This window comes from Lactuca saligna, chromosome 6, assembly GCF_052625555.1.
Source record: "Lactuca saligna cultivar CGN05327 chromosome 6, ASM5262555v1, whole genome shotgun sequence".
In the NCBI taxonomy this organism is placed as follows: Eukaryota; Viridiplantae; Streptophyta; class Magnoliopsida; order Asterales; family Asteraceae; genus Lactuca; species Lactuca saligna.
In genome coordinates, this window is record NC_136422.1 from 32,791,288 (window position 1) to 32,807,215 (window position 15,928).

General features: G+C 36.1%; 1 protein-coding gene across 5 annotated transcripts; it reads right to left on the minus strand.

Moving 5' to 3' along the window:
• Positions 1 to 12,699: 12,699 nt before the first annotated feature.
• LOC145002192 (APETALA2-like protein 3) lies at positions 12,700 to 15,182 on the minus strand. 5 transcript variants are annotated; one of them, XM_078961484.1, is made up of 9 exons: positions 14,945 to 15,181; positions 14,274 to 14,830; positions 14,109 to 14,134; positions 13,945 to 13,975; positions 13,775 to 13,862; positions 13,537 to 13,682; positions 13,424 to 13,468; positions 13,255 to 13,352; positions 12,700 to 13,179 (listed from the first exon to the last, which is right to left on the minus strand). In XM_078961484.1, the coding sequence occupies exons 2-9, from the start codon at positions 14,771 to 14,773 to the stop codon at positions 13,043 to 13,045; spliced, it is 1,071 nt and encodes a 356-aa protein (XP_078817610.1). In that variant the 5' UTR covers positions 14,774 to 14,830; positions 14,945 to 15,181; the 3' UTR covers positions 12,700 to 13,042. The 5 variants fall into 5 exon arrangements, with proteins under 5 accessions (XP_078817610.1, XP_078817613.1, XP_078817611.1 ...); XM_078961487.1 differs by having other exon boundaries at positions 14,274 to 14,855; XM_078961485.1 differs by having other exon boundaries at positions 14,940 to 15,181.
• Between the last annotated feature and the right edge of the window lie 746 nt (positions 15,183 to 15,928).

The following is a 15,928-nucleotide window of genomic DNA, read 5'->3' on the forward strand; positions in this document are numbered from 1 at the left end:
CTCGTTGTACACTAGGTTTAACATGTTTAGAGATTAGAAAACACAAAGAAACACATGATCCAAGGAGTTTACGGCCAAGACATGTTCTTGGGCCGTAAACCCCTATAAGTGGTGCAAATGGCACCCTAACACCTTACCAAGCCTTGGAACTTAGTATAGAACCATACACCATTGAAATAGGGATTTCAAGAAACGAAATGCTACTTCATACCATGAGTTTACGACCGTCAACTCATGGGGAAGTGGTCCTCAGGCCGTCAACTCAATATAAGGTTATTCTTGGACCTTAAACCTGTTGGATAAGGTGTCTAAGTCCATAACTATTTCTGGTATGTACTTGACCCGACCCGGCATGGTCCATTTGGGTTGCATGGCACCATGCAATTGGATAGACTAAATGAGAGAAATAACGCTTGGAGATTATTAATATATTATAAGTTCTAATATATTAATAATATTATTTGATTAGTTTGATCAAGAATTAATTTAGAATTAATTAAGTGATCAAAAGATAACTAATTAAATATATGGGTTGATTAAGTAAATCATCCATATCTTGTATAGTGGGCTAAAAGGCTCCATGGATCATCAAGTTGGGTTCCACCCATAGGATGCTCCATGGATGCTCCATGGGAGTTACAAACCCATGGGTCATGGAAATGAAGAGTCATGACACATTAGGGTTTAACACTAGATGTGTCAACACTATATAAGTAATATGATCTCCTCCCAAATCGGTTACACACTTGCAACAAAGAAGAAATAGAGGGCTTAGCCGATTTGAAGAAGTGAGTATTCTCTCATAAGTTCTTCCAAGAGCATTTGGTGTTGTGTGAAGCATTTGAGGCATCACCACTTGAGGTGCTAGGCTCACAAGGTTTCAAGGAACACAAGCAACAACAAGGTAAGTTATTCTATCTATACTTTATGTTAAAATTGTTCCCCATGTATGCTAGATAGGATATAACCTTGGAATTCAACTTTGCATGACAAATTAGACAAACATAGATCCAAGGTTATTAGGGTTGCATGTACACTTAGGAAGTGTTAGAATGCTCAAAACCCATCAGTGGTATCAGAGCCTAGGTTTGTTTGTTCTTATTTGTTCTTAAAAGTTGAAAACAGAATCGAAAATTTGCTGTCTGCGATCGGACTCGTCGAGTCCATAGGGGGGACTCGTCGAGTCCACGTGTATCTTCAACCAACTCGGCGAGTCATGTTCATGCACTCGGCGAGTAGGGTCGAATGAGTGCAGAATTTCGATTCAGTTGCTGGAAAATGAATTAGAAACATTACCCTAAACTGTTTTAGTAAATGTAAACTTGTTTTTGGTGGTGTAATGTTTTGCTAATTCATTTACAACAACTAGTTATCAAAATTACAAAGTTTTATGTAATTTTTGATTATGTTCATATTCATGTTCTTGTTCTTATGATGTTTTAGATGATCATAGGAATTATTTGTAACCTATTTGGTAGTTTAATTCTTGATCATAATGTGTTTTAATGGAGTCCATAACTTATCCTTAAGTTATGGAAAACCAAGAGTCACACTTGAGTTAAAACCATTAAGAAAACACAAGAGTTATAAAAATGAAGAGTCTTCATTTTATGACTCTATTAAACTCATAAGTTACAAGAAATGAAAAGTTTTGAAAGTTACAAAACTTGCCCTCAAGTTTTGGAACAAGTAAAGTTAAGTTAAAACTTTAGTTCCAACCCCTAGAATTTTAAAAAGTTAAAATTCAACCCTTATACTTATATTATGATAATTTAATAATTATATATATATGTATAAGAACAAGTCGTCTTACCGCTAGTACGCCTCATTCACGAAGCCGGTCTATAAGGTGGGTATAAGGTTGTTGCCTATAAAATGGTGACTTAATGGGTGTATATTCTCACCCACCGCTTGCTTGACTGGTGGAGAGTCGTTAGCCGAACGGGTAAGACAAGGACTTATAAATTCTCATTCAAAGTATGATGAATATATAAAGTAACTAAATGTTTATTAAATTCCCAATCTTAGTTACTTTAGGAAAAATGTGAATAAGGTGCTAATCCATGAAATTACACTTTACACTTTGTCTGAGTCGTTGGTGGAGCGTGTGTGGTTAACCGGCACACTAACTTGGACTTAACAAGGTAGGTAAAGGGTGACTTAAGGTTTATTATAGTATCGGTGGAGCGTGTGTGGTTTACCGGCACATCGATTGAGTGATAAACTTTAAGGGTACCAAGTAATTTGCATGGTTACTTCACACCTCGTTTTGCGATCCTCGGCATCCCAGTCACAAAACCTGGAGGGCACTCCCGAGATCGAAACATGCCTTTGAAAAGTTCATTGGATCTCAAAGAATCTAGGAATTTCTAAAACCTATAAAAACTAAATATTTAATATTTCGGTTTTCGTGGTGGAAATTGGTGAATCGTCATTCACCTACCTTTCAAATATGGTATAGCTTAGATTACGGCATACCTCTTCTAAGTTATACTATATTGTGATTGGATCCTAGCCTTAATATTACATTTGGGTGTTTTATTAAGGACTCTCTTAAATCTAAACTAAACTTGTTCTTCTTCTTCAGATGTCTTCAAATAATGCTTCTGGCTCGAATCCTAATGGCTCCTTTACTCTTATGAGTCTGTGTGGGAAAGTCACCTTTGATGGATCCAACTTCAATAAGTGGATCAGAAACATCAGGATGATTACCCGCTACGAGGACAAAGAATATGTCCTTGACAAGGAGCTTAAGGAAATTGACGAGTCCACTGCAACTCCCCAGGAGATCGCTGACTTTCATACTCATGAAAGAGATGCAACCAAGGTGGCTTGCATCATGTTAGCCACCATGACAGCTGAACTCCAAAAGTCTTATGAAGACTTCTACCCTTATGAAATGCACCAAGATTTGATGGAAAGATACCATCAAAGTGCACGACAAGAGAGGTACGAAGTCATCTGCTCCATGATAACAACCATGATGAAGGACGGAGAGTCCGTCACGAGCCACATGCAGAAAATGCAAAGGTATGTGGATCGGTTGCTGAAGCTCAATGTGAACTTCCCTGAGGAGCTTGCAATAGATATCATTTTGCACTCCTTACCATCGTGCTATGATCAATTCCGCATGACATATCACATGAACAAGGAAGAGGTCACCCTCAGCAAACTTCAGGGACTTCTCAAGACCGCAGAAACAGGTCTTAAGGGGAAGTCGGTTGCTATCACTCCTACTCCAGAAACAACTCCGGTCTTGGCAATCGGGCAGAGTCGAGGGAGGAAGAGAAAGAGGTCTTCAAAGGGTACCAAGGCTCGGACCCTTGATGGCTCTTCTTCAAGTGGAACCAAGAAAGGTTTCATTACTCCTTCTTTTGACCCAAAAGAGGCTGAATGCTTCTATTGCCATGAAAAAGCTCATTGGAAGCGGAACTGCCCAAAGTACCAGCAAGATGTAAAGGATGGGAAAGTCAAACCCAACCATGCAGGTATTTACACGATCATTTCTAATAACTCACCCCATTCGAAATCTTGGGTCCTTGATACAGGTTGCGGTATTCATATTTGTTGTGACTTGCAGGGACTAGGAAGAAGTGAGAATGTGGAGCAAGGAAGAATAAACTTAATCATGGGGAATAAGAAAGTTACACCTGTCACCAAGATTGGAGTTTATACTTTATCGCTAAGTAGTGGGTTAAATTTAGATTTGAATAAATGTTGTTATTCGCCAGAAATGGCAAGAAATATTATTTCCTTTCATGCATTGTACAAACAAGGTTTCACCTTTTCGTTTGATAATGAAGTTGGTTCGATTAATGCTTTCTTTAATAATGTACTTTATTTTAAAGCATTACCTTGTGATGGTGTGTATGAAGCTGTATCTATTGTAGATAACTTAGGAAATAATGTCTTGTGTATTGATTCTACTAATAATAATAACTTGGATAAAGCATCGTTATGGCATTGTCGTCTTGGACATATAAGCAAGAAACGCATAGGCCAACTCCAAAAGGATGGAATCTTGGAGTCGTTTGACCTAAAGTCAAATGATAGTTGCGAATCATGCTTACTTGGAAAAATGACAAAGTCACCCTTCACAAGCTCATGTGAAAGGGGTGAAGGTTTGTTGGACCTTATACACACGGATGTGTGTGGACCATTCAAACATGCCACAAGAGATGCTAATCGTTATTATTTGACTTTTACCGATGATTACAGTAGATATGGATATGTCTACTTAATCAAGCATAAGTCAGAGACTTTCGAGAAGTTTAAGGAATTTAAACAGGAAGTCGAGAATCAATTGGGCAGGAACATTAAGATGCTTCGATCCGATCGAGGTGGTGAGTATCTTAGTTCAGAGTTCCTCGACTATCTAAAGGAATGTGGGATTGTCTCACAATTGACACCTCCCAGGACACCGCAGTTGAATGGTGTGGCTGAGAGGCGTAATCGAACCTTGTTGGACATGGTTCGTTCCATGATGAGTCGAGCTTCGCTACCAATCTCATTCTGGGGGTATGCCTTAGAGACTGCCACCCATATCCTTAATCTAGTCCCTACAAAGAAAGTTGCCAAAACTCCTTACGAGATGTGGACTGGTAAAGTACCTAAACTAGACCACATCAAGATTTGGGGATGCGAGGCTTTCGTGAGACGCGAGACTCATGATAAGCTCGAACCCCGAAGCAAGAGGTGTATTTTCATCGGCTACCCACAACAATCCTTTGGTTACCTCTTCTACAGACCTAGTGACAATGTGGTCTTTGTAGCAAGAAGAGGAGTCTTTCGAGAAAGAGAGTTTATAAGCCAAGGAGACAGTGGGAGGCAAGTTGATCTTGAAGAAATTCAAGAGTCAAGTGGTGAAGGAACTTCAAACTCTAGCCCTCAACTTGAGGAGGAAACTCCTGTTGAGCCAATTGACGAATCTGTACCTCTGAGGCGTTCCACGAGAGTTAGGAGTGCACCTGAGCATTACTATGGATTCCATATTACTGCAGAAGGTGAGACACTTATTAGTGATGAGACACTAGTAAGTCAAGATGACCCTAACAGCTACGAGGAAGCCATGGCAGGCCCCGAGTCTGCCAAATGGAAAGAGGCTATGGATAGCGAGATACAATCCATGTATGACAATCAAGTTTGGAACTTGGTTGAGAATGTACCAGGTCGAAAGACTGTAGAGTGCAAATGGGTCTTCAAGAAGAAGACCGACATGGATGGTAAAGTACACACTTATAAGGCTAGACTGGTTGCAAAGGGCTTCTCTCAAATTCCTGGAGTGGACTATGATGAGACCTTTTCTCCGGTAGCCAAGATTAAGTCTATTCGGGTTCTGTTAGCCATAGCCGCATTTCATGACTATGAAATTTGGCAAATGGATGTCAAAACCGCTTTCCTTAATGGAAAGTTGGCTGAAGATGTTTACATGAGTCAGCCAGAGGGTTTTATCAGTAACGAGTACCCTAATAGAGTGTGTAAGCTTGAGAAATCCATTTATGGATTAAAGCAAGCACCTCGCAGATGGAATCTTTGCTTTGATGAAAAGGTCAAGGAATTTGGCTTTTCTAGGAGTGAAGATGAATCTTGTGTATATGTCAAGGCTAGTGGGAGTATAGTTAGCTTTTTGGTATTGTATGTGGATGACATACTACTCATAGGAAACGACATTCCAACCCTGCAGGAAGTAAAGTCCTGGCTTGGAAAGTGTTTCGCTGTGAAGGACCTTGGTGAAGCTGCCTATATTTTGGGGATAAGAATCTTGAGAGATCGGAGTAAAAGACTAATTGGACTTAGTCAAAGTACCTACTTGGAGAAGATTCTGAAGAGATTCAGAATGCAAGACTCCAAGAAAGGAGAGTTGCCCATCCAGAGTAGCGCCAAGCTGAGTAAGACACAAAGCCCTAGCACTGAGGCTGAGATAGCAGAAATGAGTCGAATACCTTATGCTTCGGCTGTAGGTTCGATCATGTATGCTATGACGTGTACTCGACCTGATGTAGCCTTTGCCTTGAGCATGGTTAGCAGGTTTCAGGGGAACCCTGGCAAGGCACACTGGATTGCGGTAAAGAATATTCTCAAGTACCTACGAAGGACTAAGGACTGGGTCCTTACCCTCGGTGGGAGTGATGACTTGAGAGTTGTAGGGTATAGTGATGCTAGCTTCCAGACTGATAGGGATAACTTCCGCTCTCAGTCGGGCTGGGTCTTTACCCTAAATGGAGGAGCAATTTCTTGGAAGAGTTCCAAGCAAGAGACAGTGGCAGATTCTACTTGTGAATCAGAGTATATTGCAGCTAGCGAAGCGGCAAAGGAGGCGTTATGGCTGAGGAACTTCATTGGAGACCTTGGAGTTGTACCAGCTATTAAAGAGCCGATGGAAATTTTCTGTGATAGTGAAAGTGCTGTTGCCTTAGCCAAGGAACCAAGGGATCACGGGAGATCCAGACACATCGACAGAAAATACCATTTCATCAGACATCGGATCGAAGAAGGACTCCTCGTGGCAAAGAGGGTATCATCGGATGAGAACCCAGCAGATCCCCTCACGAAGGGACTGACTCGGGTTAAGCATCTCCAGCATGCTCGGAGCATAGGGCTGAAGGATGATATTAAATTTAGTAGTTAGATAATCTCGAAATTTGTAAAGTGTAATTGACATTTGATGATGAATAAAAGTGTTTTATTTATAAGTAAAGTGTTGCTATCTCTTGTCGATCGTTTACTATATTTCTTTTGCATGTTTTGACTTCCAGAATAATTTTGTTTGGTTCAACATATTATTCAAACCTCCACAGTCGGTCATATGTCGGAAGTAGGTATGAATCAAGACTGTCATGATTGGTTGTAGAGGTCTGGGACAAGGCTACAACAATCATGAGTGCTCATAAGTTCTGAGCATTGGACTCAACCCACGCTCACTGGAATCACTTCATGGAATTCTATCTCGAGTGATCGTGAGACGGTAATATCATATAAGTCTTTAAACCTAGAGATATGATTTGTTACTTACAAGTTGGTTATGCATTGATTGTACGAAAAACGCATTGGTAACTCGATGTTATAAAATCGTGCTCTTATGTGTAATTCAATGAGTAGTAGAACAAACATATGAGTCGAAGTTTATCTGTTCCTTCTTGGATTAGAAGATGATATCTGGGCCCCTCGATGATTTTGTTTTGACCTATGTACCGGGCCCGGTCAGAACTAGATTGATGTGTTCAATGAAGTTCTTTGTCAAACAAATCGGAAATCGGGAAACAAATGTTGGACAATAAGTAAGACATTGTTCCATGTATTTGTCCGACTGATATCTAGAACAGAGGATTATATGATCACTTATCTTAAATGGCGTACCATCATCTTCTCAAGTTTCGAGAAACCTTGTAAAGAGCTACGATTGCCGATCGGTTCCTGAAGTCATACTTGCAGTAATAGTTACTAGACTTATCCAAGTGGGAGACTGTTGGATAAGGTGTCTAAGTCCATAACTATTTCTGGTATGTACTTGACCCGACCCGGCATGGTCCATTTGGGTTGCATGGCACCATGCAATTGGATAGACTAAATGAGAGAAATAACGCTTGGAGATTATTAATATATTATAAGTTCTAATATATTAATAATATTATTTGATTAGTTTGATCAAGAATTAATTTAGAATTAATTAAGTGATCAAAAGATAACTAATTAAATATATGGGTTGATTAAGTAAATCATCCATATCTTGTATAGTGGGCTAAAAGGCTCCATGGATCATCAAGTTGGGTTCCACCCATAGGATGCTCCATGGATGCTCCATGGGAGTTACAAACCCATGGGTCATGGAAATGAAGAGTCATGACACATTAGGGTTTAACACTAGATGTGTCAACACTATATAAGTAATATGATCTCCTCCCAAATCGGTTACACACTTGCAACAAAGAAGAAATAGAGGGCTTAGCCGATTTGAAGAAGTGAGTATTCTCTCATAAGTTCTTCCAAGAGCATTTGGTGTTGTGTGAAGCATTTGAGGCATCACCACTTGAGGTGCTAGGCTCACAAGGTTTCAAGGAACACAAGCAACAACAAGGTAAGTTATTCTATCTATACTTTATGTTAAAATTGTTCCCCATGTATGCTAGATAGGATATAACCTTGGAATTCAACTTTGCATGACAAATTAGACAAACATAGATCCAAGGTTATTAGGGTTGCATGTACACTTAGGAAGTGTTAGAATGCTCAAAACCCATCAAAACCCACCTAGCATCTTGTTTGGGCCCGAGCCATATTTGAAGGCGCTTATGGCCTTCAATTGCGACTACATTTCCCATAAGTGAGAACCTTAGCGAGCTTGAGTGTGTAAAGTGAGAGGAAGAGCTATCTTGAGCTTTTTGGTGTGATTTTGCAAGAAACGAGAAGAGTTCCAGCAAGAGGGACCAAGGAAGTTTATTGTTCTGAGTTATTCAAGCAAGGAGCTTCATTCTGAGGTACAAAAATGAACCACTTTCCTTCCCTATTATGTAGATTCCATTTTGGGGTTAGGGCTTGAATCACTTCATCTTTGGGGTTTTGAATGCCTCAAACCCCTCTTGCAAGTTTGTGTTATAGATTTGGACCCTTCTAGGTCCAGAGAGCCGAGAATATGAAGCTTTAGTAGAGTAAACCTTGGGGTTTGAAGTTAGGAAGCATTTATGGGATTTTTAATATGAAGTTTTAGTAGAGTAAACCTTGGGGTTTGAAGTTATGAAGCATTTATGGGATTTTTATGGTATATATAGTTACTTTCATCTTACATATAGATCTGAAGTATTTTATATAAGTTATGTGTTATGTGTGCATATTATTTAAATACTTGTTGTCTATGATGGATGAATGATTTTATACATGTTTTAAAAGATTTAAATGGTATATTTATTTTATATCTACAAATATGTTGCGGATGAAACATGGGTAGATGAAATAGTTGGTGTGTGATGAAATAAAATGATGAGAGATAGGTGATGATAGAAATGCGATGATAATTAGGTAAATAGATGATGATGATGAATAGGTAATGTAGGATGAACGGAGATACCATAACCTTAACCGGCAATGTGGCAATGTATTCATATACCAGAGTATAGATGGCGACCACGGACTATTCTAGACAACCCAATGGAAACACTAGTAGGCCCATAACCTGTAGGTGATGAATTACGAGTTCAGGCGATGTTGTAACTACGTATTCATGTGATGATACTTTAAACCCTTACTATGAATTACGAGTTCAGACGATGTTGTAACTACGTATTCATGGGATGTCACAAATTCCGCGTGCCAAACCAATGGTTATAATTCACATCAGTGAGAATGGTTCATTTTTTTTTTGTAAAACCAATATCAGATTGGATATTTTGATTTTTTATTTTGGAAAATGTCAAACCATTGGTTTTTTATTTCGGTTTCGGTTTTTTGTTGCTTTTAAATATAATTTCAGGGTTTTGTTTTGTTTTTTTTTTTTTTTTTTATTTCATAAATTTCTTCATCAACAAATGTTGCTACAATTTAACAAAAATAAATAATTTGCTAAAACATAATACAAGAGGAAGTTTGTTCACATTTATTCATTGAACTTTTTAGAGGGAAACGAACTTTCGATTTTGTTCATATTTAGTCACTAAACTTTTTTTCGTTATCTATTTGCTACTAAACTATTTAAACTGTTCATATTTTACCATTATGACCAGTAACAGCCGGTTATAAGGGTAAAATGTGAATAATTTCAATAGTTCAATGGCAAATAGATAACGAAAAAAAGTTTAGTGAGTAAATATGAAAAAAGTTGAAAGTTCGTTATCCTTTCAAGTCATTATCCCTTGTTTAATTTGCAATATACTTTTTTAATTCAATCATATCGTTGATGAAAATACTCAAATAGCGGCCTCAAAAACAAGATAAGTAAACAACTTATCATTATTGACATGGAAAACCAATTTATTTGTCTAGATCAATAATTATCAGACACAAAAAGAATCAAGCTATATTGATATGTACATTGTGTAAACATACCTTTACAGGTTTCCATGTTTAGATATTGTTAACTATGAGAAAAGACAAACGATAAAGGGTCGACATATGGTGATGTGATTGTAACCAAAATGACTTCATTTATTTCTTTAGGAGTCTGCCAGAGTGCTACTGCTATCCTTCATTTTCTTTTGTAACCATGTTTCATTAAATTCATCGTAGCTTGAGTTTATTATTTGGATAGGTATATGTAAAATGACAATATTTTAATCTAAATCAAGTTTTTTGTACGTTCATATCTGGTGCCACATTTAATATTTCTCTAGATATATCATATTGTCATTTAGGTTGCATGCTTAGAAACCGTTTGATTTTTTTTTTTCAAGTCATCTTCTACATTTTGCTTTAAGATCAACCATGAACTTTCAAAAGAAAGACGTTATATATCATACTTATATCATATGGATGATTGTTATATATTTATAATTTATGACATTTAACTAATATGTTGGGCAGATATTTGATGTTGTTATATTAAATTTAATTTTTGATTAGATACATCACGAAAATCAATTTGTTTTTATCCCCATATAATATAAACTTGACATTTTTTGAAGTGGCGACGTATGTATGGAAGAAATATTCATCTAAATGAGATGTAAAAAACTAGATATCACTATTTTGTGACTTTATTATTTTTATTATTGTTGATGTGTTTGCCAAAGAGTTTTTGAGTGCCCAAAATATTTAACTTTAAAAAAGAAATTAAAGAAAATTTTTGTTTGAAAAAATGAACTTAAAACTTTTATTTTAAAATAAATACTTATAGGATATCTGCAATATCCACTACTAATTATTATAACGGTTAGTAACACCTTATCATTTAATCCAACCATTAAACCTATGAGATACCCACCGTTATAAGTCCTTTTTGTAAAAAGATTATTTTTAAGGTTAAAAGTTATAAGTCCTCTTTCTTATTCTTTTTACTATTAATTTTTTTTAATTAATTAAAATATAGATAGAGGTAGAGAGAGGTAAAGAGAAATAGAGAGAAAATGAAGATGATTAAGGGATGTTTTGGGATTATTTTTTTAAGGTTAAAAGTCCTTTTTGTAAAAAGATTATTTTTAAGGTTAAAAGTTATTTTTGTAAAAAGATTTTTTGACCACTGACTTTTTCCAAAGGAAATTTTAAAATATGTTTATATTTGTTTTTAGGGTAAAAACCAACTTTTCAGTTAAAAAAATCCCACAAGTTACAAAAATATAGAATTTGTGACTTTTGAAAAACCAACTTTTCCTTCTACACAAAAGTTATTTTAAAAGATTTTTTCATTAGCCATACATCTTTTGACCATTTTTTAACTTTTCGGAAAAGTTAAAAATGAGAAGTTGTTTTAAAAGCAATCCCAAACGTAAAATAAGTGTTGTGGTTAGTGTTCCTCACCACCACATAAATATCCCACCACTAGCCACCACAAACACCTGGAATGATGTTCACATTCATGGTTAGTGACCATGTACAGTAGTGGTGGGATACCATCCCACCACTAGAAAGGGATTCATGGTATGTATTAGAGATGTCTACTGAGAAAATGACTTCAAATAGCTTTTAGAGAGAAGTTTTCAGTATCATTGATTGAAGACTAATTGTTAAGGAGTCAAATTCCACACTATAGGTACATGGGTCAATCATGACACATAATAACACTATAATTACAGCTCCAAAATAAAAGTTATAATTTTCACATGAGAAATTAAATATCCTTCTACTTTTGTTCCTACAAATTCTCTTACCCAATTAAATAATGACATATGTCATATTTGTATATTAAAATTTCATTAAATAAACATTAAATATCACACATATCACTATTTAATTGGGTAGAAAGATTTGTAGGAACAAAAAGTAGAAGAATATTTAATTTCTCTTTTCACATTTCACCTACCAACTATTTTTATCAAATATTATGGAACCTTTTAAAATTATATTAGGTGGCACTATTAGAGCACCTAATCTAGTAGTCTAATCCCTTAACATGTTCATTCCTATATATGATCTTATCAAACTTGGATGCGTTATAAGTATTGACACATCTCTTGTTTTGATTTAACACAAATCGTTTCTTTAAAATGGTAATTATATGTTGAAACCTAGAACCATGTTTGTACATATAAAATAGATTTATATGAAATGAAATAATTTAATTTTATTGTAGCTTTTCTATACAAGAAAACTCACTATATTTTGATTATTTTTTGTGGTTTAATCATTATGAATCAAAATGATTCATCAAAACCACCAAGTTTGACAAAAAAGAAAATTTTATATGTCGACCATTGTGATATTTTTAGCATATTAAAGTGGTTTACAATAGAAAAAAAATCAAATCTAAATAGCTTTAGTCGAATTGAAAATTTTGTCAAAGTGTTCACTATGAACAAAAAACAAAATTTTTTATTATGACTATTGTAACATTCTATAATAGGTCTAAGACTAACAATGGTAACCAAAGAATTCAAACTTATGTGGTTTTACAAGATCATTTTGATTTATAATGGCTAAAATGTTAATAATAACACTCTTTGAAAAAACTTAATTTAAAAATATATATATATATATATATATATATATATATATATATATATATATATATATATATATATATATATATATTTTAAATTTTTATGAGAGCGAAAAAGGTAGTAAAAGGTGGTATAATTTTTAATAAAAAGGTGACAAACTGCTTTAGAATGTGTGTTTCGAGTGTCAGTCTGCATACACACTGTGTGCTACATGCAGAAATACAAGGTACAATTCAAAGGCCTTTTCATTTCATTCCCCATATAATCCAAAATCAATCCCATCATATCATATGTATATTTTCATGTTTTGGAAACTCCACAGTGATGTTGTACTTGTACCCTTTGGGGAAAAACCAGGACAAACAGTCAAATAGTAACATCTCAATTCTCATCTCGTCCTTTTACTATTCATCATCATCATCACTATCTATCCATGGGTAATTTCGACTTTTCACTACCTACTACATACTTGTACCTTCACCTCTTCCACTCCTACATTCCTGTACATGTTGAACTAAGAATCCTGATGATGCTGCAGCAGCAGTGTAACTAGGGGGAGCAATTCCCAGATTCAAATCCATTGATTCTTCACTGTTGCCTGTTACAAATTAATAAAAATCATCATGAATTTTGAAGAATTTTGATGAATTAATTAGTATTATTTCGTCTTTACCACCATTGTTGATCTCATCTTCATATTCATATGAGCTAGGTTCAAAGTTGGTTACTGCTTCTCTTCCGTTGGATTTTATAGCAGCTTTATCATAAGCCCTGATTATTTCAACGGAATTTAGAATAAGAGAATTGAAAAAGGGAGAAAGAAGATTGGGATTTGATCGAACCTTGCAGCTTCGATTTCAGTGTCGAATAATCCAAGGTAGATGTACCTAAAAAATATGCAAATTATGATGAAAATCGAACCGATTTTACTGATTGAAGTTCATGTTGTTCTTACTTCTTTCCGAGAAATTGTCCCATTCGAGCTTCCCATCGACCACATTTGTGCAGGGTAACTCCTCTGTATTTTGAGCTTCCTCTGGAGAATCCAGTGCTTTGACGACGAAGAACATGAACGAATTCTTCTTTTGTTAAGTTTTTGATCTACAAAATGTAATTTGATTCGTTAAATTCGTTGTATACGACAGCGATTCAGTCTGAATATGATCGAAGATTTGTTGATAGGTTAGTTGAACCTGTTTAAGATGTTCGTGGTAATCGTTTACGTTGAAATTGATATCCGCGTTTAATCCTCGGAATCTAATAGCAGCTTGATCGTATGCCCTGTGATGAAGATCAATTTCATATACTAATGAATAATCATGCTTTAAAAATTAAAAGGTGATGTCATTAGAGAACTATTTACCTTGCAGCAGCATGTGCTGTGTCAAATCCACCTACAAAATCAAGTACAGAGAATTCCCCGATAGAACAATCAAATCAGGAACTGATGGAAACAGATCCAAATTGAAATAGAAAGAACAAAGAGAATCAAATGCCAAATGGTAAATAGTGCTCAAAATTACTTACCTAAATAAACTTGTTTCCCGCAATCCCTACAGAAATAAAGTAGTGAAGGATCAAAATTATGTAAGAATGCGATGTATGATCAAACATTTTCAAATTATTATCTGGAGCAGAAGATTTCTGTTCAGTTAAACATTTAGATTAAAATTGTGATCGATGATGACTAACCAAATGTGTGATTCCCATCTTCCTGTTCTTCGATAAAACGTAACACCGCGATATTGAGAACTCCGAGACCTAGGTCCTCTCCTGTTCTTCTTCATTTGCAGGAAATCCTGCTGTTGATAATGGTGTTGCCGTACAATGAATTCTCTTTCATCCACCGCACTGTGCCGCCTTACATCGCCGTCTCCACCAACCTCCGGGAACAGCTGCTTGGTTACGACAATCCCCGACCTAACGTTCTCATCGTCTTCTAGAGTACTCGATTTAAGTATGTCAAAGGCATACTCGACATTCGAGCACAGATACGTGTTCTCGTCGTCTCCTCCGGCGTTGCTCGCTGTCTCCACATTGACGACGAAAGAATTCGAGGTGACACCGGAGTATTCCAATTGAACTCCGCTCCCGTTGCCTCCGTGGACCTTCAGAAACTGATTCCCGCCTTCAGCCACGTATTCCGACATCAAATTGCTCTGATGAAGATTCAGATTGAGGTCTAACATCATTTTGATCCTCCTCGGTCCACAGAATTCAGCTTCAATATATTCGTCACTCCGAACAATCTGATAGCTCCAAACAATCAGAAATCTATATAGTAAATTAAGTTATAGTCGAAACATGTGCATACAAATTTTAACACAATATGAAATTCAGAGAGAATATGGCTTATACTTCACCGGAGAAAGTGGAAAGACGACAGATGAAGCAAACAATGCTGTTAAATGTTGTCTGCCTTTATTTTTAGAGAGAGAACAACTTTAGAGGTGCGATTCGTGTGTTGATAGCGAATGAAAGAAAAAGCAAAGAGAAATGGAGCCGTTAAATTGTAGGGACGATGGGACGTGTGTGTGTGTATGTGTGAAGGAGGAAGACAACCCACTACCGGTGGCGCGTGGCGCGTGGAGTTTATATTGTTTGGGGTTGAATTTTGGAAACATTGCATTTAGTTATATAGGGTTAAATCATACATTAGAGAAGGAAGAACATAAAAACGTGGTCCCTTTATTTCTTCAAATGTTTGTGTCGCATATGTTCATATAAAGATATTTAAACGTTATATATTAATGGAAATATGGTTGTTAAATGTATTTCACACTAGAAGAACACTCTCAAACAAAGAAAAAACACTTTTGCAATGATAAAAATGTATTTCACATTGTGTGAAAACATTGATATTTATGGAAGAACGCTTCTGCAATGATTGAAAACAATTGTTTTATGTAACTTGGCAAAGTAGATTTCTGTGAAATAAGAGTAGAGATAAAAATTGATGTCATGTTGAATTGTTAATTTTTGCAAGTGTGTGAGATGAATATTTTGCATTATCAGTTCATTTTTTTTTCTCTTATCTTATAGATGTCATACCATACCTTACTACAGTACACACTATGGTGTTTACCGCATACCACATTCAGGGGCGGACACATGGTTTCGTAGTATGTGTTGCCGATGACACATTTTTTTACATGGTGATATAATAGTAGAAAAAACAGAAGATTCGAAAATTTTACACTGCGCCTGATAAAAGCAGAGGTTGTTGGCGTCACTGTGAGCACCATAGCGGAACTGCCCCTGACCGAACTATACCACAGTATGCGGTACAAGACACACCGTATGGTCTTTTAAATTTTTGTGGCAAAAATTTCATTAAGTTGTTAGAA